The 24918-nt window shown below is 36.9% G+C and overlaps 1 protein-coding gene across 1 annotated transcript; it reads right to left on the bottom strand.

Moving 5' to 3' along the window:
• On the bottom strand, positions 1 to 22077 carry LOC102596384 (potassium transporter 7). The gene is made up of 11 exons (XM_006341777.2): positions 21613 to 22077; positions 20818 to 20957; positions 14430 to 14658; positions 14083 to 14331; positions 13878 to 13928; positions 12984 to 13244; positions 5559 to 5611; positions 5274 to 5388; positions 4826 to 5080; positions 1488 to 2010; positions 1 to 1097 (listed from the first exon to the last, which is right to left on the bottom strand). The coding sequence occupies exons 1-11, from the start codon at positions 21761 to 21763 to the stop codon at positions 560 to 562; spliced, it is 2565 nt and encodes an 854-aa protein (XP_006341839.1). The 5' UTR covers positions 21764 to 22077; the 3' UTR covers positions 1 to 559.
• Between the last annotated feature and the right edge of the window lie 2841 nt (positions 22078 to 24918).

The raw sequence follows: 24918 nt of genomic DNA, 5'->3' as shown, positions 1-24918 counted from the left end.
TTGCAAGACCACAAACGTTTACCATTCTATTCGCACAGATGAAAAACAAACAAAAACCAAAAGAAAAAATGAAAGAGCAAGACAATAATTCTCTAAGATGAATGAACTAGTCTACGGTGAAAACTCCATCAACATTTATAAGGTCATTCAATAAGAAAATTATGAAAGTTAAGGGCAAAAGTAATAACTGAAAAGAACTACAATATTATGAGTTTGCATCTATCTTGGCGGTCACTGTGTGTCTGTTCTTCACTTATTCCTGCTCATCTAGCTTCAACAGATGGAAATGCATTGAACAAGTCAACGGGTTGAGGCAGTGTTAGAATGAAACCCAAATGACTATGGCGATAAGTTTGTTACAGTAACTGGATCAGTGCAAAGATTTCCAGGCTATAAGACGAAGGATTTCAATTCAGCTGTGGTGTGTCATGTGTGCAACGAAGGCATATGGACACTTGACTGCACTCATCACTTTGATACAGGGGACCAACAAAAAATTTGTCACTAAAACCTTTTCACCAAAATATATTAGTATGGGCCTTTTCCAGAAAGCTAATTCTCACACCATATATGTCATGCCAACCTGCATTAAATGCGAGTGTGGTACACTCAAATTGGCAATTTCCCTCCTGCAATTCTTTCTAAGGAAAGCATAGAAGTAATTTATGAAAAGCTTCTTAATGAACCAGGAACTTTTCCTTGCCCTAATATTTCCATGACCAAGGAGGTAAACCACACCGGATTCTTTGGCCTTGCGTAAGAATGAGAGCTCCTTCTCAAAGGACTGTTCAGCATCCGACAAGAGTGACTCCGACGAAGGGCCAGGCTTCAGCTCTTCTGAAATGCTTTCTTCCACAACTGCCTTTCCGGTGTCCTTAAAATCAGATAAGAGAGGAACACCAAGTGAGTAAACACTCCCATTGGGAGCAACAAGGACCCTTGAAAAGGCATGCTCTTCTTCAGAGTCTGATTCATCATTGCCATCACTTTCAAGTGACCGCTCCTGAGCATCTCTACGAATAAACTTCTCTAGACTTTCAATCAGTAGCTGCTCAAAAGCCTGCTGGTTTTCTTTGCGAACATCCTTGTAACCGTATCTGTCATTCCAAGAATTCCGACTGAAATATTAGTAGCCAAGTTCCATGGCAAAAACAAACAACAAATGCAGCAAAGAAAATGCATCTATACAAAGGAAACTGCCAAAAACTCGAATATAAAGCATTGGTCCAAATAGAATCATGACAGAAGCACTGCCCGTAGGAGTTAGGCAATTTAACAACCTGTTTGCAGACAAAATTAGGTATCACAACACAGGCAGGTTCCGGTTTCTCACAGTTAACTGTCCAAATACCACATCTATTTACAGATATCAACGGTCATGCAGCAAACCTTTTTGTAAAATTTATACTAAGTTCTCCTTAGCCACGTAAATCAGACCACCTAGTCTAAACAAACCAATAGAAATGAAAATAATTTAGCATGCTTACCTGGCAATACAACGAAATATGTGGTAGCCTCTGGGGCAGACACGGCGAAACAGGAACCTTTCATTCTGAGGTACTACAGGAACAGGAATGTATTTTATACAAACAAAAATTATCATTGAATGAACAGCAGGAAGAGTGGTGAGAAAATGTCCAAATATAGCTGGTATGCCCTTTGCCAGTTCATTGTAAAGCAAGCCAATTCCAGGTGCTCTAATTGTTCCAAGGTTTGGGCCTAGTTCACGTAGCAAATCCATAGACATCTTTTGCTTGACTTCAGTTTCATACTTCAGCTTGCTTCCATAGTTCCATATGTACATAATAAAAAACAAGACAACAGCGAAAACCAGAATGATCCAACTTCCATCTCCCACACTCCATAAAACTGATGAGAAAAATATTAACTCCAATCCCAACAAGATAACAACAAAGCTAAGCACAATAATGATGTTGATCTGCCATATTAGAAGCATGACAATAGTAACTAGTATTGTTGTCATCATCATCACACCAAGCTCGGCTATTCCTGTCAGACAGGATATGCATCAGACTAGGAAGTTTAGAACAAGCCAGTCTAAATCTTCATCTAATTATGCAGTCTAGAAATCAACAGCATACCCAGTGTAATCCCATAAAGTGGGTCTGGGGAGGGTAAAGTGTATGCACACCTTACCCCCTACTTTGGAGGTAGAGAGACTATTAGAGACTATTTCCGATAGACCCTCGGCTCAAGGAAAAAAACAGTCCAAAGTAGTATAGAAAAAGAAATAGTGGAAATGAAGAAGTAATGGCAAATCATCCTTAACAATAGTCATAACAAGAGAAAATACAATAATCGAAGTACAAATATCAACCAATAGTAACCAAACTCAAAGGAAAACAAACTATAAAAGTAACATACCACTAATAGTACGACTAATAGCACATAAGGATAAGCGAGACAATGTTTAACTATCAAGCTAATCTTCTATCTTAATCCTTGTCCTCCATAGCCTCCAATCTATGATCATGTCCTCGGTAAGTTGACGTTCTGTCATGTCTTGTCTAATCACCTCCCCAATACTTATTCGTGCTACCTCTCCCTCTCTTGAAACCATCCATATCCAACCTCTCACACCTCCGCACTGGGGCATCATGCCTCTCCTTTGCACATGCCTAAACCATCTCAACCTCATTTCCCGCATCTTGTCCTCTATCAAGTTCACTCCTACCTTGTCCCAAATATCGTCATTCCTAATTTTTTTCTCTCCTGGTATGCACACACATCCATCTCAGCATCCTCATCTCCGAAACTTCCATATTTTGAAAATGGGAGTTCTTGACTGGCCAACTCCATACATAGCTAGTCTAACCACCACTTTGTACATTTTGCCTTTAAATTTAGGTGGTATCTTCTTATCACACTGGACTACGAATGTGAGCCTCCATTTCATCCACCCTGCACCAAGACGATGTATAACATCATCATCAATCTCCCCATTTGTTGGATAATAGACTGAAGATACTTAAAACTTCCTCTCTTTTGAATAACCTGTGTATCACTAGCCTTACTTCCACGCCAGCCTCAAGCATTACATTACTTAACTTGCACTACAGGTATTTTGTCTTGGTTCTAATCAGCCTGAACCCATTAGACTCCATTAAAATAGAAAGAATCCCATTGATTTACTAGTCAAACTGATCAGGACCTCTAAATGGCAATCCAACTATCCAAGCAACATATGAGTATTCTTTTGCTATCTTACCTAACAGGCCGAAACCCTATATCTTAAGTACTTTCAGTTTCCTCACACACAAATAAACAGTCATTACATGTTACTATATCCTGTGGAACTAATTGGAACAATACACTTAGATATATTTGGATGATTAGATCCTTGTTTCACAGCTGAAAAATATCGAGTCATGACCTGCAAGTTGAATATTATTTCCTCCGGCCCATTCCCATTTCACAAAACACATTTGACTTCACATGCATCAAAAACTGAGAAAGATCAAGTGCATAGTTTAAAATTGCAAGACTAAGACTACAAAAAAAAATATTGAAGGACAAGAAATTGAATTTTAAGCTGTTTTTCTTTTTTTAATGAATGCCTTTTCATCTGTCTTTCTTTCCTGGTAAATGTACTCCTACAAAATTCTATTTCTCAAAAGGTGTTGTTGACCTTTTCAAGGATTTACTTTGAATGCTCCCCTCAATGATTATCTACATGCCAGCTTCTAGTTAAGTAACACTACTATCCTAACTAATTGAAACTTGGTGATGACATAGATCAAATAACTGAACAGAATAAGATTATAACTGCTAAAGGGATCAAAAGTTCAAAACTGCAGCAGTGTGATATCCCAACTCTCTTGTCAGTATTTTTGTACTAAGTTCATCAGATGTCCAGATCAGTCAAATGGGGGAGTAGTCTGATATTTGTTGGCCTAGATAGGGCCCAGTGGGTGAATATGGTGTATTAGAGAATGGTGGATATGGAAGACCGCTGATGGAACTGGAGGTTCTGACAATTGGAGTAGGTGAGTTGGATTTTAGGGATCGGGAAAACAAATGAATTGATAACTGAATCTATTTCCTAAAAAACTGGATTTGGGATGTGTTAGAAGCTCAAATGAAAAGGAAGGAAAAAGAAGAAAATTTGGATAGAGATGCACCCTATCAAAAATTGTTCCTGAGATATTAACCAAGATGTCGACGATAACACCAAAAAGAGCCAAGATGAAATTCTTTGTGAAATCAAATGGGATTGTGTTATGTCCACAAAATGAAGAGAAGTTGTGCAAATTGCAAAATATGATTGAAGGAAGTCATCAAATAGGAAATCTAGAACTTGACCTCTTTGTTGACATCTTTTAACTTCTTTTTTGTCAGTTGTATAATTCTTGTGTATTTGATTGTACAAGAATAGGTAGGTTAAGGTTTATTTTATTTAAGATTTTCAATAATATTCTATCAATATAACAGTTAATTATTATTTAGTTTGAATTATATTTAAACAGGTTTAAATGTGTGTACATTATACTCATTTAGATACTAAAAAACAAATAGTCTATTATTTAGTGTTCAGATCTCAAAACAACCACTTTATTTTTGAGAAAAAAAAAACAATTTGATATTTAGATGTTCATTCAGATTCAGATATTCATGTTCATTCAGATTCAGATGTCTTAATCTCAATGAAAACAAATGGGGCCTTACTGAAAAATAAATATCAAGACCTTCCACATACGCACCAGATACATCCAAGTAGTATTAGGGAAAAAGACCACAAGAAAAGAACTAAAAAGTAGAAGCAAAGATATCACTAAGTTCTAATGAACAAGGAACCAGGCATTACCATAAGCATTTCCTATCTCATATATGCTTGAGATAGAACAAACCATCACCAAGGACAATGCGAGAAGAAACCAGTTCATCACCGGGATATATATCTGACCCATGAACTTCCGTGATGTATGAATAATTTTAAGGCGAGGGAAGCAGCCTAGGGCTGTGGATTGTTTAATGCAAGAGAAAGTTGCGGTGGTCATCGCTCTACTGGCTATCAATGCAGCTACATTAGCAATCAAGAAGACGGGCCAGAAAACTCCACCTGCATCATGATTGGATATTTTCACTAAAAAACTTGGTTTTTAACTCCTTTTGGATTCATAAACTTTTATCACCGAAAGCATAAACATTAAGGATCACTTGCAAGTAAAATTAAGTTGAAAATTAGTGTTATCATTTTTTCTCACAGCAAGTAAACAGGGGCTATCAGGGTAAGAACAGAACCAGAAATTTACTTGGCACAGAAGAGAAGAAAGCCTGTGTTGTATCCGCATGGTTCTCCATAAGATAAGCAGCTTGACCAAGGTAACCCAACAGAAGGCATGGCAGCACAAGGAACACAAAGGTAAGCTGTAAATAAAGTTTGATACTCAATAAATTTTTGTAATCGTAAAAAAAATAACAATAATAAAAAAATATCAAGAATATAAAAGGGGTAGGTATAATTATATTGATACACCTCCCAACACCCCACTCCACTCCCAGCCACAAATCCTATCACCAGATCTGCTGCTGCATACCTGGACTGATCTCACAGAAAAATAACAAAGATCTGCAAACATTGCCTCGGAACCTGAGTTTTAGAAATGATGATCAGCTTTATATCCCAGAAAGTAAAGAGAAATAATGATATTATAGAACAAAAAAGTTAAACCCCCAAAAAAGAAGAAGATTGAGGAATTATAAATATTCTTAAAATTCATGGAGAAAAAAAAGAAGAGAATTGAGAAAAAAATGCTTACATACACACAGAAGTATATTTCTTTGAAAGGCCAAGAAAATGTCAACAGTTAAGAAAAACATGTGATATAAAAGGTGTAAGAAAAACATGTGATATAAAAGGTGAGTATAAGATGTCTTCATCCACGTGGAGAAAACGCATCAAGAAATTACCATGGTTAATATCAATGCCAAGTGGAAACGTTAAGCAATTGATCTATCTCTCAACAGAGAAGTGGAGAGTCAAAATTTATCTGACACGTGTGCATAGTTGTCCTAAACATTCAAGTGTACATTTTAGCAAAGAAAATGGAAGAGCTGCACCTAACTTTGTTAGACCAAACCCTAAAACTTAGTTCTTGAAACAGAAAAATTCTGAAACATAAAAAAGTTTTCCCAGTACACAATCACAAATGGACAATGCAAGAACAAATGGAGAGTAGCATTCAGTTATGGGTTTACCCCAAGACCACAAACCGACTCAGAATCTCCTTTTGTTGCATATAGTGAACCAAATCTCAAAGCTTTTACTGGAATTCATTGCCTGTTTGGCCAAGCTTTTGGGAAACCAAAAGTGTTTCTTTCTTAAAGTGCTTATTTTAGAGTTGGGGTGTTTTACCAAACTTTTAGGAAAAAAAGTGTTTTTGAGTAGAGTAGCAGAAACCGTCTTTCATAAGCTGAAAAAAATATTTTTTCCTTGAAGCACTTTTAGATCCTTCGCCAAGCACAATTACTGCTTTGATATTGACAAAAGTGCTTTAAAAATAGGTTAACCAAACACAAACTACTACTCTCCAAAAGTACCAAACACAAACTACTTGTTGAATTTTACTGTTGTTACTGCAGTAATATTTAATATAATAAATTGTCTAGGTTTAGGAAATATTTGAAATTTGAATTTTACTAGGTTATTTTAGTTATTGAGAAATTCTAGCTTTTTTGAATTGCAGATTTTCTGCATACTATGTGCTCAAATTGGCTATTTAAAGCCCTCCTATACTTATTAAATTATTGAGACATTTTCTTGAGAATTAATTATTGAGACATTTTAATCAATACTTTTTGCTGCCCCGTCTTTTAAAAACCAATACTACTCTCCAAAAGTAACTCTTTTAAAACACTTCTTACAAAAAGCATTTTTCAAAATAAGAAGCTTGACCAAACAAGCTAACCTTCGAAAAGTTAAAGGCCAAAAAGAAGCACTTGAAAAAAGGGTTTCGACAATAAAGGAGAAAATGATTAAATGTGAATAGCCCTGATTGCTCTAGACAAGAACTTAAGAAGGCCTAGACAGGTGAAGATTCAAAACGACTATCTAGTTCAAATGATATTGCTATACCTTCGTGCTTCAGGCGCCCATTTTCAAGAATGATTTTTAATTTATGGTACATACATAAATTGCCTCTGCAATTCTTGAGATTCTATTTCATATCGCCTAATGATTGGCAACTCAAAGGCCACATCCACTTCCTTTCTGTTGAAATGTACAACAGGTGTAACAAATCCACGAATCGTGCACAGTTGAACTCGAAAGTGGGTTCGCTGTGAAGCTTGCCTCAGGCAAATCTTACATCGCAATGGGGTTGAAAAGTTAGGGATCATAAAAGCGTGAGTTTAGGATTCAACTGTGCTTTTTTTTGGATAAAACCGAAGGGAATAAAATCGTGAGGCCCTAAAGGACCAAAGGTTGGATCAAAGAGGACAATACCATGGCAGTTGGGCTTGAGTCGTTATAAGCGGTATCAAGGCCAGTACCTCCACTAGTACAGTGGTGAAGCAGATCTAAGTGAGGACTGAGGACGCTGAATCTCTCAGGATGTGAATCAAACTGCCCATAGACCGTTGATTCTTAGATTTGAAAGGGAGTTTGCTGTAAAGTTTACCTTGCGTAGATCACACATCAAAATGGGAGGGAAAAGTTAGTGGTCAAATGACAAGTTCAGGTTTTAGTTGCGGAGGAGCCTTTAGGGTCAAAACCAAGGGGACAAACGGGTGAGGCTACAAAATTGAGCCATAGCAAACAATACCTTGGAAGTTGGGCTAGGTTGTTACAACAGGTCACATGATTTTACTTAATACTTAACTAAATTTGCTCGACCTACAATAGAAAGAGTTACAATATGCAGATTGGGTTTCTATGCAATCAGAGGTGTAGCTTTGTAGTCAATAAAGTGGAAGGAAAACTGTGAGGTCTCAAGTTCTAATTCCAGCGAAGGCAAAAAAGATTAGGTGATATCTTTTCACTTGCTTAAGCCTTAGTTGATATAGTTACCCAGTACATGTGTTGGTGGGAGGTAGCATGTACCCAGTGGAATAGTCAAGATGAGCACAAGTTGGTCCGCATATTGTCATAAAAAAATAATTGGATCCCTACAAAAATTTAGGAATGGAGTAACGACATTTGAACCAAAGAACTATCATAATGTTATCGAGTAACACGACTAAAACTAGCATGATGCATTACCAAGAACTCCAAGTTTGAGTATTGAGTAGCAAAAGGCACCAGGTTCACATAAATCATCTATTTTTTGGATTTTTTTTTATAACCGAGAAATCCGCCTGTGACCCGCCCTTTGGACCAATCACAGTCTTCTAACCTCGATGGATAATGGGCCCAGCCCTCTACCTTTCTCCACTTAAATACCGGGCTTCACTTTGCATGGTAGGGGGATTGAACCTGCGACCTAAGCCACAAATCCTCCACCTTTTGCCACTCGAGCTAGGCATTGGGAGCCTATTTTTTGGAATTATACTTCCCATAGATTATGCATATACAATGTGAAGATCAAATAGAGAGCCTTGACTAAGGACAAGATCCGGAAATTGGGGGAAAAAGTTGTTGGCAATAGGGGACTGGAGGAGTAGCATGAGGTCTGCAACAACGACTTGCATTAGTGAGGCAGCTAGAGAGGTGCTAGGGGTCTCGAGAGGTTACCCCGGTAGACACAAGGGGAACTGGTGGTGGAATGAAGAGGCTGAAGGGAAAGTGGAAGCTAAGAAAGTGGCGTATGTGAAGCTAGTGGAGAGCAAGGACGCAGAGAATAAAATGATGAATAGAGAGGTATAAGAAGGTGAAAAAGAGAGGTGAAGTTGGCGGTTACAATAGCAAAGACGACAACGTTTGGACGTTTGTATGAAGACTTGGGGACAAAGGAGTTGTAGAGACTAGATAAGGTGAGAGAGAGGAAGGCACGTGACTTGGACCAAGTGAAATGCATCACAGACGAGGAAGGCATAGTATTGGCATACGAGGCACATATTAAACAGATGGCAGAGTTACTTCCATAAACTCTTGAACGAAGAGGGGACATGAACATTGTGCTTGGTGATCTAGAGCACTCTGAGAGTTATCGAGATTTTGGGTGTTACAGATGTGTAAGGGTTGAGGAGGTGGAGGAGACTATGCGAAAGTAAATAGGGGAACAAAGATCGGGCCATAAGAAATCCCAATGGAATTTTGGAAGAACGCGAGCAAGGCAGGCTTAGGGTGGCTTACTAGGTTGTTTAATACCATTTTTAGGATGACGAAGATGCCCAGAGAATGGAGGTGGAGTACGGCCATTCTATTATATAAGAACAACAGGATATCAAAAACTGCAACAATTATAGGGATATCAAATTTCTAAGCCACACTAATATAGTTTGGGAGAGACTAGTGGAAGCGAGGTTTAGGAGGATTGTGTCTATTTCAGAGAACCATTGCGGATTCATATGAGGGAAATCAACTACAAAAGTCATTCACCATGTGAGGAGGTTGGTAGAGCAGTATAGAAAGAGAAAAAGGGACTTGCATATGGTGTTCATAGACCACAAAAAGCATATGACAGTCCCAAGATAGGTTCTCTAGAGATGCTTGGAGGCTAGAAGTGTGTCGGTATCTTACGCTAGGGTGACTAAGGATATGTATGATGGTGCTAAGACCCGAGTCAGGAATGTGGAAGGAGACTTAGAACACTTCTGGTCATGTTGCAGTGCACTAGGGATCCACTTTTAGCCCTTTTTATTTGCATCAACGATGGATGTACTAACGCGACACATTCAAGGGGAGGTGTCATTGTGCACGTTATTTGCGGGTGACATAGTACTGATTGACAAGACGCGAGGCAGCATTAACGCGAGACTAGAGGTTTTGAGACAGACCATGGAATCAAAAGGTTTCAAGTTGAGCAAGACCAAAATCGAGTACTTGGAGTGCAAGTTTAGTGACATGACCCATCAAACGAACGTGGGCGTGAGGATTGACACATAGGTCATCCCTAACAGAGGAAGTTATAAGTACCTACGGATCAATATTCAAGGTAATGGGGAAATCAATGAGGATTGCACACATTGTATTGAGGCGGCGTGGATGAAATGGAGGCTCGAACCGGTGTTATGTGTGATAAAGAGTGTGCCACCAAGACTTGGTGGTGAAATCTATAGATTGGTGGTTAGACCCACTATTGTTATATGGTGTGGAGTGTTGTCCAGTCAAGAACTCTCATGTCCAAAAGACAAGAGTAACAGAGATGAGGATGTTAAGATGAATGTGTGGGCATCATACCAAGAGAGATAAGATTTGGAATGAAGATATTCGAGTCAAAGTAGTCCTATTTGGAAATCTTTGGATCTATGCTAATTTTCAACTTCCCGAAGCATTTTGTACTATATTTACTAGTTCAAATTGATTCACTAAGCTAGTTAAAAGCCTTATTACACAATTCCACCTGTGTAATACATCCAACATTCTCAATATTAAACATTTTTAGCAAGCCAGAGCAATGACCCCTGTGGAGGATAAGATGCAGGAAGTGAGGTTGAGGTGGTTCGGGCATGTGAAGAGATGATATGTAAATGCCCCAGTAAGGACATGGGAGAGGTTGGTCATAGTGAGCTTGACAATGGGTAGAGATAGGCTTAAGAAGTATTGGGGTAAGGTGATTGTGCAGGACATGGTACAACCTTAGCTCACCGAGGATATAACCCTTGATTAGAAGGTGCAGAGGTCGCGAACTAAGGTAAAAGATTAGTAGGTGATCGGACGTATTGCTTTCCATTGGCAGAGTATTAGTATTTGTGAGAAATACAGGAGAAAAATATTATTGAATTGTGTATCTATATTATTACATTGAGACCCTATTAATAGACACTACATTAGACTCCTTTTCCAACTAGGACACTACATTACAATCCTTTTCCAAGTAAGATTCTATATGCTATTCCTATTCATATTCCTACTCTAAGTAGGATTGTACATAATATTCTTGTTCCTATTCCTATTCTAACACTACCCCTCAAGCTAGTGCATACAAGTCATATGTACCTAGATTGTTACAGATATAATTAATACGAGGACCGATGAGGATCTTGATGAAGATATTTGCAAGTTGATCACTCGACTTCACAAAATTGACAGTCAATCTCAATGTGCTAAGTCTTCTCATGAAATATTGGATTTGATGCAGAATGTCGATAAAACACAGAGTGATAAACTCGACTATGAGTCATGCCAAACTCTTGAGATCCTTACGGATATGGGGTTGACACAAAAAAGTCCTAGAAAGTCATCAGAAATTGACGCACGGTGACCTGCCTGACTGAGTTTTCTTCCCCTAAATATGGGGTTCATGCGTGTATCATTGGTCCTACTTTTGTTAACACAACCATTGGCCAGACGGGCGGAATATACGAGTCAACGTCACCCGCCGGCAGTGGGATCTCTTTAATTCTTTACCAAAATCATAGAAGCTTTGGCTCTGATACCATGTGAGAGATATAGGAGAAAAATATTATTCAATTATATATCTAAATAATTACATCGAGACCCTATTTATAGACACTACATTAGACTCCTTTTCCAACTAGGACACTACATTACAATCCTTTTCCAAGTAAGATTCTATATGCTATTCCTATTCATATTCCTACTCTAAGTAGGATTGTACATAATATTCTTGTTCCTATTCCTATTCTAACACTACCCCTCAAGCTAGTGCATACAAGTCATATGTACCTAGATTGTTACAGATATAATTAATACGAGGACCGATGAGGATCTTGATGAAGATATTTGCAAGTTGATCACTCGACTTCACAAAATTGACAGTCAATCTCAATGTGCTAAGTCTTCTCATGAAATATTGGATTTGATGCAGAATGTCGATAAAACACAGAGTGATAAACTCGACTATGAGTCATGCCAAACTCTTGAGATCCTTACGGATATGGGGTTGACACAAAAAAGTCCTAGAAAGTCATCAGAAATTGACGCACGGTGACCTGCCTGACTGAGTTTTCTTCCCCTAAATATGGGGTTCATGCGTGTATCATTGGTCCTACTTTTGTTAACACAACCATTGGCCAGACGGGCGGAATATACGAGTCAACGTCACCCGCCGGCAGTGGGATCTCTTTAATTCTTTACCAAAATCATAGAAGCTTTGGCTCTGATACCATGTGAGAGATATAGGAGAAAAATATTATTCAATTATATATCTAAATAATTACATCGAGACCCTATTTATAGACACTACAATACACCCCTTTTTCAACTAGGACACTACATTACAATCCTTTTCCAAGGAGGATTCTATATACTATTCCTATTCTTATTCTTATTCTAAGTAGGATTGTATATACTATTCTTGTTGTATTATTCTTGTGTTTTCTTATTCATAGATTTGTATTACTACGAGTTATTTCTTTACCCTCGATTATTGTATTATTTTGTTGTTGTTTCTACTTGTTGGTACTATCTTCTTTTACATCTTTCTTTGAGGGGTCTATCGGAAACAACCTCTCTACCCTCTCAAGGAAGGAGGTAAGGTAGGTACACTCTACCCTCCGAAACCCGCTTGTGGCATGTGGGATTACACTGGGTTTGTTGTTGTAATGCGAAGAAAAGAAAAATTGCATATTCTAATCACAAATTGCATTACAAAGTTTTAAAGGAAATGAAAACTGGAAGCAACTTGTAGTCCAATGAAAGATGTAAAGAGCATCTCAGCAAGAAGATAATCATCGCAAGTTGTAACAGTAGATGCAAAAATAGAGTCCAAACATATGAAAGTAAACCTCGTTGCATTTCAAAATCTTCTTAATAAAGAAAAAAGAGCACCTGTATTCACTCAAGTAACCCAAGAACAAACAAAATAAAAATGGAAACAAATAACAGTGCATTTTTTGTTAGTAATTCGGATTACAAGTTTAGTGTCAACTATCGGAAACATCCATTATCAAGAGTTTACCTGTTGCACAAAGAATACAGCCCCCAAGTGAGTACCACGCCTTTGTTGAATTGCGCTTAAAGTAATAGTATATATGAACTGGATTAAATGCCTTCCAAACACTAGAATCATACTTAATGAGGTTGTAGACGCCAATGCCACCCAGAGAACAGAACCATATAAACAAAGCAGGACCTACGAAATGCCCCATTTTACTTGTCCCATACTTCTGTACACTGAACAGAATTACAAGAAATGCCACTGATATCATCACAACTTGATCTGCAAAGACATTAGAGTATAAGAAATCTAACTACTAAAAGGACTTCGAGTGCATCAAGATATCACATAAGGTAGGAAGAGCAAATCATATCCAATCCTATCATTTAAGTCATAGGTTAAGCCTAACACCTCAAGATACAAGGTATAAGCATCTTCAACTCAGTGTTGTCAGTCGAAATTATCAGGGTTCACAAAACTATGCTTTCTTAGCAATCTTGAGCAGCAGAATTATTAAAATGTACAAATTCTCAATGAGCAAAAAAACACAGAATGTAATATAACCACAAATTCCTTTCATTACTGAGCTAGGCAATATCAACGAGGTTTATACCTCATGTGCACATAGCAAACTGCATTTTAAGAACAATCACTGACCATTCCCTCAGTTGGTGCAGGTCATCCGTCAATGTGGCACACTAATCTTCCTTGTGTCTTACAATTGTAATGGATGTCGCGAAGGAATGATACAATAGAAACTATAAGCAAACTATTTACTAGAATACTGTATTCACTTTATAGAAAGCATGCTGAACTGATAGAGAATTAAGGGATCAAAAGACTTGCAGATCACATAAATTCCAAGTAGTGAACGATTCTTTAAAGGTTTGTGCTCAATAAGCAAGATTACATTACCTTGCTTAACCCCAGAGACTCCAACTCTTAAACCACCAACAGCAGACATTACTGCATCAACATAGTTGAAAGAAACTTAAACTTCAAAAAGGGAAAATTAGCTAATTCATTCAGAGGAAAAGGACCTCCGAGGACCAAAAGGCAGTACGTACCCCTGTTTCCCTCAACCCACTTATTTAACAGGTAAAAAAAAGGCTACAGATACCTGACATAGCAGGTGTAACAACTCCATCAGCTATCACCATAGCAGTACCAGCAAGAACTAACATCAGAAGAAGCTTTTTCAATGTCAATGAAGCTTCAAGCCTTTCTTTTATTTTTAAAGACCTCTCAAGTTCTGGAGATGGCACCTTCAGTCTGAAGCCTGATACTCGAGCATCTGATGCTAGTTGGTTTGGAAGAAGATTAACCTTAGCATGCCTACAAAGCAGTGAGTACAAAGCAAAAGTACCACCTGCAGTTATTAACCAAAGTCATTGAATGAATCAGAAGACACAAAATACGGAGAATAATGATGTAAAACAGCTTGCCAAATTTCAAATGTCAGCTCACCTTCACCATCATCATTGGCCCAAAGAACAATAAGAACATATTTAACCAACGAAATGAGGATTAAGGTATACAAAACCAAGGATAATGCACCAAGAACATCTTCGTTGCCATTGACAGGGGCCTTGCTGAACATCACACTGAAGGTATATAGGGGACTTGTCCCCACGTCCCCAAAGACAACTCCAAGAGTCTGAAAGGCCAATAGGATTTTCCTACCTGCTGAAACATCCTGCAAATAAACTTGGAATTAGTCACTAGTTCACTCTGTACTCTGAAACGAATGCTTATTAGATTTCACAAGGTCAAAAGAAAGACCTGGTTTCGTTAGCGATACAGACAAGACTTATTTTTAATGTCTTTTTTGTAACAAGATAAAAAAAAGAGGGAATTATTGTTACAAACATCATCTCATCAGTGGTAATCCAATCATCACTGCTTGTCCAAGTTGCCCAGCTCACGTGAAGGAAGAATTGCAAAAGTTAATGTTTTAGTATTGATTTTGCTTGTACTATGGTCTATGGAGGATTTTGTGCTAACTACTTATTAATATTTAAATTGAACATTTACTTGTATATATTGTCTCTGTGTAAGGTTTATTTTGGTCTTTCTTTAAGAAATGTGCTACACTTCAGTGAAGCAAGCACTTTGCTTCAAGCGAAGCAGGGCCTTGTCACATTTTCTCACTTCACTCTCCCCAAAACACTGGTACAGAGGTTCATTTAGTATTCTCCCTCAGGAAAGGACCTCCACTGAATGAAGTAAAAAAAAAACAGAAACCATAAATGAAGGTTGGAGGAACAAGAGAGATAAAACTAGAATGTAGTCAGAATTTTCTCAAGTTGGGTATACGTTTGATAAGAACATACATACCTTGTTACCAAGTATGGACTCGAGGCAAATTCGTGCAAACTCTAGGTCAATGAATATAATGTGGAAATTCTTCTTCCTATAAATTTTATCCATCTTCTTAACGTAAATCAGTAGTAGATCTAGCAAGCATAAATCCAACCTACCTTAAGTCTATAGTCTATCACTCTTTCCCGAAATTTCATTGAAGTGACTTATAAGTTCAATATTGTGACAACTCCTATTACTTTGAACCTGCTTTGCTCTTGTATATCAGAACGAAGATACACTTCTTCACTCATTTGGTATTTCTCAAATGAGTGCAAATAGAGATGTAACTTTCAATGGTGGACGTGGAGTTAAAGTAGCATTGAGTTAAGCTAGTGTTAAAGTAGCATTGAGTTTCGCTTGGAAACTGGCAAGTTTCTAGTTTCCAAATAAGTGGTACCCCTTTCTTTAGATACCAATAGGTCAATTAAGTTGCCTAAATCTGTTCTTTATCAGTTGCTCAGTAGCTGTCTTCCTCGCCCCATCTTCGACTTTTAGAGTTGTGCACTAAGGGTTTGTTTGGACTTTGGTAGCTCCGTAGCTGGATAAGAAATAAGTTATCCATGTATTAATTCATATAACTGATACAATGTTTGGTAGGTAGCTATGAAATAAGTTATTCTTGTATAAAGTTAATCCAGCGTTTGGTTGACAACTTAGAAACCCGCATAACTAATACTCCCTCCGTTTCACAAAGAATGGTCTAGTTTGACATGGCACGAAGTTTAAGAAAATAAAGAAGAATTTTGAATCTGTGGTCCTAAATTAAAGTTATGTCAAATGTACAAAATTGCCCTTTAATCTTGTGGCCTTAAACATGCCACGTGGAAAGCTAAAATTAAAATGTTACTAAAAAAAGAAAGAGGTCATTCTTTTTTAAACTAACTAAAAAGGAAAGGAGATCATTCTTGGTGAAACGGAGGGAGTACATGTTTAAGTTATAAGGAAATTTATGTATTATTTTATGTAGGATAGAAGGTGAAATAACTAATACATGTATAACTAATTCATGACTTACTACTATTAGGGATTACCCTTAGTCATAGAAGTTAGGGATTCTTATTAGCTTAGAGTTTTCAGCATTCTTAGTTTTTTAGGATTAATTACTGTTATCTTAGAAGATTATGGTGGAACGAACAAGGTACCCTTGCAAGAGTTGCATTAATAAAAGGTTTAGTTTACTTTCTTTTCCATTTATATTTGTTAGTTCTTTAAATTCCTAGTTATTATTTCCAACTAGTTATGAATTGCTAAACTCATAACTAAGGTTATGGAACTTAGAGCGGGGATAATGATAATAAATTATTTACACTAAAATCTTCTCATGAAAGGATGAACATTGTGTATTAAGGTTCTTTCATAAAAAATATTTTTTAATGGTTGCAAACATTAAGAGCTTGCTTGTATTTTGACTTGCTTGACAAAAAAGAGTTAAGATTAGGAAAAAGAATCATATCAGAAAGTTGCATATCACCCTCATCTAATATCTTGAGCTAGGATAAGCTAGCTAATCTGAGGCATTTGATGAATGAACAAATTAATTTGACTCCCAAGTATCGACGTGGACATAAGGTGATATTCTCTTAATTGAGCCGAGAAGCTTTAGGAGACTTAAAGATTCGCTAGTTTTGCACAATGAACACACCTAAATGAGCTGATAGTTAATTATCTGCTTGAATTTCGACATCTAAGAATTGTTACCCTAGTTCGTCTCTAATTCTTGATTACAAACTGAGTAGTTAATTAGTTAATAATTCCCCATTTAAAACCCACAACTTCAATTCTAGTTACTAGTTTGACTTTCAATAGCAAATTATAAAGATCTCTCACTGGGGCATTAGCACACCTCCTCCTCTCCACATGTCCAAACGATCTCAATCTCGTTTCCCTCATTTTGTCCACCACAGAGTTGACTCCCACCTTCTCCCAGATAACTTCATTTCTTATCTCGTTGCTCCTAGTATGCCCATACATCTATCTCAACATCCTCATATCCGCAACATGTATTTTCTGAATATGTGAGTTCTTGACTGGCCGCACTCTACCCCATACAACAAGGACATTCTAGTTACCACTTTGTGGAGCTTACATTTAAGTTTGGGTGGTACCTTCTTATCATACAAGACTCAAGCCACAAGCCTTCATTTCATCTATGCCGCACCAATGCAATGTGTGACATCATCATCGATGCCCCACTATTTTGGATTACGGACCAAAGATACTTAAAACTTTCTCTCTTAGGGATAGTCTATGTGGCAAGCCTTACTTCTACATCTGCTTCATCCAACACAACACTGAATTTGCACTCCAAATATATCAATTTGGTCTTGCTGAAACCTGAACCCGTTAGACTCCAGAATTTGTCTCCAAACCTCCAACCTAGCATTAACTTTGTTCTATGTCTCATCAATCAGTACTATGTCATCCACAAATAACATACACCATGGAACCTCTTCCTTAATATACCACGTCAACTCATCCATCACCGAGGCAAATAGGAAAGGGCTAAGAACTGATCCTTGATGTAGCCCATCTCAACTGGGAAGTGCTTCGAGTCTTCTTCCACTATTTTAACCCAAGTCTTGGCTCTATCATATATGTCCTTTATCGCCCTGATATAAACCATCAGGACAACTTTTACCTCCAAACACCTATAGAGGACATCCCTCGGGACTATCATATGCCTTTTCAAGATCAATGAACATCATATGTAAGTCCCTCTTCCTTTCTCTATATTTCTCCACCGGTCTCCGAACAAGATGGATGACTTTAGTAGTTGATCGCCCGGCATGAATCCAAATTGATTTTCGAAAATGGGCACCCGTCTCCTCACCCTCATCTCCACCACTCTTTCCCAAACCTTCATAGTGTGGCTTAGCAATTTGATGCCCCTGTAATTGTTACAGTTATGGATATCACTCTTGTTCTTGTACAATGGAACCACCGTAACCTCCATTTGTCGGGCATTTTTGCCGTCTTAAAATAGATTAAACAACTCAATCAACCACACCATACCTGCCTTGTATGTGCCCTTCCAAATTCCACCAGAATCTCATCAGGTTTTGTCGCTCTTCCCTGCACATCCTTCTAATAGCACGTTTAGCCTCTCCAACCCTAAAACACCTACATGACCCAAAGTTCTAAAGTCTTTCAGAGTGCGCCAATTCACCCAACACAATGTCTCTGTCCCCTTCTTTATTAAGAGTTTGTGGACGTATGTTTGCCATCTTTGCTTAATAGAGGTCTCTTCCACCAACACATTGCCTTCTTCATCCTTGATGCACTTCACTTGATCCAAGTCACGAGCCTTTCTCTCTCTCGCTTTTGTGAGCCTATACAATTTCTTTTCCTACATTTGTCCCTTAGCTCAACACACAAGCATTTGAAAGTTGTAGTGAAGTCGTAACGGCTAACTTAGCATCTGTCTTTGTCATCTTATAAACTTCCTTAAGCGTCCACTTCTCTTCCTCATCCACGCACTCCACCAACTTCATATATGCAACCCTCTTTGCTTTCACTTTGCCTTGGACTTTTCCGTTCCACCACTTATCTCCTTGATGACCATCAAAGTTCCCCTCGATACCCTAGGACATCTATAGTTGCTTCCCTAATGTAACTAGCTAACTTATTCCCATGTTGTTCACATCCCCGCTACTACTCCAGGCCCCCATACCAATCAACTTCTCCCCATCTCTCAAGAAAAGGTAGAGGTTAAGCCACCTCATTTAATCCTCGATCGGTTATACAAGGTATTCTTATCCCTCTGAATCTCCAAGTCCATCATCAAAAACTTGTGTTAGGTAGTAAGATTCTCACTCAGAATAACCTTGCAACCCTTACAAATGCCTCTATCACCCTTCCTAAGGAGTAAGTAATCTATTTGAGTCTTGGTTTTCGTACTACGAAAGGTAACCAATTGGTTCTCCCTATTCGGAAAGCACGAGTTAGCAATTACCAACTCAAAAGCTTTAGCGAAATCCGGAAGCTCAGCTCAACCTCCATTGCTCTCCCCAAAACCAAAGCCTTCATGAACATCATCAAAGCCACTAGAAGTTGCTTCGATATGGCCATTAAACCTCCACCAACGAAAATCTTCCCAATGTTCGATATACCTCTCACTACCTTTAAAAACTTTAAGGTCCTAAACATGTAAACATTTCTATTTTAAGGGTAAATGGAAAATTTTATAACATATTTCTCGAGTATAAAAATATGTCATTCTTTTTTAAACATGTTAAAAAGGAAAGAGTTTCACATAAAATGAAATATGGGGAATATTTATGCATTCATACTCTGATCAAATCAACAAAAGAGGAAAACAAAAATATTTCAATTGATGTACAAAACAACTAATTCCTTCAAAGCATCCACTTTCCACTCATTCCATATGACCCATAATATGCATAATGAGATTGTTTCCATAGCTTTTTGTGATTCTTCTCTAGGTTCATTCTAGCCCAACTCTTGAAAAAGAAAAACTGTGTCAACTTCCCAAAGATGGCCCAGTTGATGTTAAAAAGTTATAGGAACATATTCCATAACACCCATGCTATTTTCCGAAACAAGCACAAATGACAAATCATAGCATAATGGGACTACACTCTTAAAAGGCTTCTCTACTTTTTGAAATAGCAAATTTTCATACCATTCCGTTTTGCTTTAACATGTTTCTGCATCTCCTCATTTCAACAGAATACTTGTGAAGTGTGATTAAGGTCTTAGGTCATAGACACACCCAGAACTTCACTAAATACATTGGAGTTGTAACTTGTCATTCCTTCCCTTGGATATCTGTTCCCACTTCTAAATCATGGTTTCCCTCCATTAATTTGTCATTAAATGCTATTTTTATGCCGTTCAATGTCTACTGTAGAATTCTTTGTTGCATGATACTTCTCTCTTTTTCCGCTACTCTTTCTGCTTCACATCTAGGACTACTAGTCCAAGTTGAGTGGTTAAGTGTTTTTCTATTGCTTTAGAAATACTTCACTGTCCTGTTCCTTTCTTCTAACCTTCATTACCCTCTATACGTTTTGTTTATCCTCTTTCTGCCTCTCAGTGTTAGCATTCTTGGTGGTCGGATAAGCTTCACTGCCTACATCATTATAATTCCCTCCTTATAGTGAAAATATTAAGCATCTAACTGACTCTATAGTATGTTGATTACATAAGGGAAGTGAAATCAATGCACAAGTATTGCCAAGTAAGGCCTTAACTGACAAGCCTCAGTTCTGGGCTAGTTAAGGTTGGCTATACAACAAATAAAATGAATACCATTTGTTTGGGGGAGGTTACCTGTTTATCTTAAAGTCATCTATATAGGCAATACCACTTCATCAACAAATAAAGATCATCTATATGGGAAGTTTATAACACAAGAAGAGGTTCTAGAATGTAAATACAATAATTTCACAAAATAAACTATGCTATAACACATAATTTTAAGTGAATAAAAGGTTTATGCAGTTCACACAATTCATCAACAATAACTCACATCAAAGTCGTTCCGTTGAGCACCAGGGAGTTCAAGAGCATCAAATGAATCAATCCGAGGGCCAGTACGGATCAGTTTCCTCATAGCATTATCATCATCATCATCAGAGTCCAATTCCAATTCATTGCGCGGCGTTGAACCTTCATCGCCATCAGCAGTACCATGGTCACCACTATCCATATCTGAATCATACTCATCCTGAAATACCCACCTAGATTCAATTGAATCTATAGCCGTTAATCCGCCATTATTCTCTATATTCTTCTCTCTCTCCGATCCCATCTCCACCATATTGAAAATGTTCTGCCAACTTGCGTATGAGATTTACATGTAGATTTGATACTAGTTCTTCTCGTACAATTCAAAAATCAATCAAAAGCAACTGAACATTCCCTCTTCTATGCATCTTCCTATACGTATATGTGTGCATTTTCCAGAGGATTGAATCGAAACCCTAGAAATTTGTGAAGGATTTGGATGAGACTTTACAGAGATTTGGGTGTATGGACTGCTTTATGTTTTTCATATAACTTGCTTTCATCAGATTAAGTAGTTTGTTGCCTTTTTTACATTTGCTAAGAACAAGGGGTGTACATGGTAAAGCTAAATAACGAATTACCATATGGAAAATCCAATTTTAGTATATAATTATAAATATAATTTATACAGAAGTATATTATTATAATAAAGTAAATATATAAAATATCGTTCAGAGAAAAATAATTAATTAGACGTTGGAAAATTAACTATTTTATCTTTATTGAAATATTATTTTCACATTGCGCGGCGTTGAACCTTCATCGCCATCAGCAGTACCATGGTCACCACTATCCATATCTGAATCATACTCATCCTGAAATACCCACCTAGATTCAATTGAATCTATAGCCGTTAATCCGCCATTATTCTCTATATTCTTCTCTCTCTCCGATCCCATCTCCACCATATTGAAAATGTTCTGCCAACTTGCGTATGAGATTTACATGTAGATTTGATACTAGTTCTTCTCGTACAATTCAAAAATCAATCAAAAGCAACTGAACATTCCCTCTTCTATGCATCTTCCTATACGTATATGTGTGCATTTTCCAGAGGATTGAATCGAAACCCTAGAAATTTGTGAAGGATTTGGATGAGACTTTACAGAGATTTGGGTGTATGGACTGCTTTATGTTTTTCATATAACTTGCTTTCATCAGATTAAGTAGTTTGTTGCCTTTTTTACATTTGCTAAGAACAAGGGGTGTACATGGTAAAGCTAAATAACGAATTACCATATGGAAAATCCAATTTTAGTATATAATTATAAATATAATTTATACAGAAGTATATTATTATAATAAAGTAAATATATAAAATATCGTTCAGAGAAAAATAATTAATTAGACGTTGGAAAATTAACTATTTTATCTTTATTGAAATATTATTTTCATGTAATTGATTTAAGAAGGAAATTGATTGTATTTTCTTTTGAATATTTCTATATCTATATGTGTAAGGTGTTTGTATGATATAATTGATATATTTCATAAAAGTCGAAGTGAATAAATAATTATTACCGATTTATCATACTATAAAATACTGAAATTGAACTTTTAAATATCAAATCATACTAAATTAATTTAGTATAATTATGATACATTATATTTAAAAATAAAAAATCGTAATTACCGAACGAAAGTTTTCAATAGTACCCCTGCTTAGAACACTTCTCATTTGGAAGTAGTGAAAAGGGAAATAAGTTATATTTATCCCTCTATTATTAACTCCATATATCCCTTTAATATGATATAATTGGTCCATATATACTTCTAGGGATCGTTTGGTAGAGTGTACATTAGCATTATGTATTAATAGTATCTTTGTGTAATGGAGTGTATTATTAATACATGAAAATCCATGGTATAAGTAATACAAAGAAATTTAATGCATGCATTAGCATAGTTAAAGATCCAAGTGTCCTTCGGAATTTTTTTTACATCTTTTCCACCATATATTTTTAGTACACCAAATCAAACAATCCATAAAAATCATTTTTGCATAATTAATGAAAGCATAACTAATACAAGCATTACTTAATACACTTTATTTAGCATTATTCCTACGCATTCCTAATGGTATATGGTTCAATTTTGCCCTTCTTCGTTAACTCCATCCATCTTTGTCAAAATGGCATATGCTAACTTACCACACTAATCCTTTTTCTATTACTATCCAAAGTCACCACACCTTCATCATATATTTTATTAGGCATAAAACTCAAAAAATAAAAAAATAAATTAAATCTAATCAAATTATTCCTATTAACCCTTGAATTTAGTTGATGCCTCGAATTTGTCATGGTATTTATCTTTTTTTTCTTGCTAAGTTTAAAGTTGAATTCTTTTGGGTTAGGCTACCAAGATTTTCTTCATGAATTTTCTGTCTCAATGTGAATAATTAACTTATTTTTAATCTAGTAGAGAAAGATTGATTAGTCAAATAATTAAATTGATTATCGTGAGGTATTAATATTAAATTGTGTACGAAGAGACAAACAGTCGGCAGAATTCAAGTTCATTGCATTTGCACACCTAGCATATGTCTACTTTTGTGATTCGTACCATACCCTATATTTTTTATGATTCACATCCTAACCTTTTCAAGTTTTTGTAAAACAATGAATACTACTTTTTCCAAAATGTTCACAGGGGAAAAAATTGAATATACAAATAATAAAGAAAGAAATGACACAATATTAAGAAAAAACTAAATAAGAAAGAGAGAATTTTCAAAAATTAGAAGCTACACTTAATTGCCTTATTGTCTTCACAACCGCCTCACTAAATAATTTCAACTAGGCTCTTCATTTTTCTATACTCGAAAGTAATAATGTAAGAAAGACAACATAAATCAATTTGATTAAAATGGAGGAGGAGACTGCAAAAATCATGGCTTAGAGTTTGAATTTCGATAAATTAAAAAATGATATCTTCTCTCTCAATCAAAATTAAACTAAATCAGGCTTATGTCCACGCCGACCACTAGTCAGCCATCGTTTGTGACTTACGCAAACTTCTTTACTAGGTCCGTGTAATGACTCGAAAGATTATTTTTTTTGGAAATTTTTATAAAATTACTATTTTATCCACGATGGTTACCCGAAGGCATTTCTGATCGGTTAGTGAGGTTGGTTCCAAGTTTTGAGTTTTTAAAGGCTTAAGTTGTAAAAGTAATTTTCGGTAACAATCGGAGTTTCGAGTCTCACTATAGAATTTCATCAGTTCCATTACTCCAGAATATGAAATTTGGTCTAGGAGAGTTGTTGGTTTCATATTCGGAAATGTTTCGTGGATTTGAGGTCTTAAGTTAGAAGTTTGGGTGATTTTGGTCTTTGGGTTGACTTTAGTCAACATTCAAAGTTTTGATATTCGGATCGGAATTTCGATGGTTCCATTGGATTCGAGGATAATTTAAGGCCTAGGAGTGGTCTTGGTTGAATTTTCAGAGTTTTCAAGCTTAGTGTGGTCGTTTTAGGCGTTATGTTAGTTTATTGTGCCTTTTATGGGTTTCGGGTCAAGGAGACCTCAAATTCATAATTCACTTAATCCATTGAGTCTGGAACGTCGAGTTTAGTTGGGTAGCATGTTTAATTTGTGTATACAGGGTTCTAAACGAATCCCGAGGGTTCTTTTAGAGATTTGTGTGTTGGCTGATTTCCTGATATCTAGTGTCTGTTGTGCCTCGCGTTAGAGAAGACATGATCGCGTTCGTGAAGGGTCGAGTTTTCCAACCCTTGGGTTTGCGAAGGTCTACCCGTTTTCGTGACTTTCACATTCGTGATAGACCCATCACGTTCATGAAAAATCATATTTATCCGGGGGTCGCACTCGCGACCTGGGATTGCATTTGCGAACCTGAGTTCACGTTCGCGAGGACCCTTGGCAGTGTGTATTTTCAAAATGTCAGGTTTTGTTCCCCTCTTCTCCTTTTTTGAACCCTAGAAGCTCGACTTAGGTGATTTCAAAGAGGATTTTCAAGAAACTTTGATTGGGTAACGGATTTCACCCCCCCCCCCCACCCCTCCCCCCCCTCCCCCCCCTTTTTTTTTAATAAATTTTT

Source organism: Solanum tuberosum, unplaced genomic scaffold (assembly GCF_000226075.1).
Source record: "Solanum tuberosum cultivar DM 1-3 516 R44 unplaced genomic scaffold, SolTub_3.0 scf00028, whole genome shotgun sequence".
NCBI classification, from domain to species: Eukaryota; Viridiplantae; Streptophyta; class Magnoliopsida; order Solanales; family Solanaceae; genus Solanum; species Solanum tuberosum.
This window is presented reverse-complemented; position numbering and strand designations above follow the sequence as displayed.

Excerpts from the sequence above, each read along its gene's own strand:
- LOC102596384 (XM_006341777.2), bottom strand. The coding sequence starts at position 21,763 with ATGGTGGAGATGGGATCGGAGAGAGAGAAGAATATAGAGAATAATGGC. Across the intron at positions 5,612-12,983 it reads CTGTATTCTTTGTGCAACAG|GTTCCGAGGCAATGTTTGCA; the intron begins GTAAACTCTTGA and ends TCTAAAACTCAG. Across the intron at positions 5,081-5,273 it reads TTTCTTCTCTTCTGTGCCAA|GTGGAGTTTTCTGGCCCGTC; the intron begins GTAAATTTCTGG and ends ATCATGATGCAG.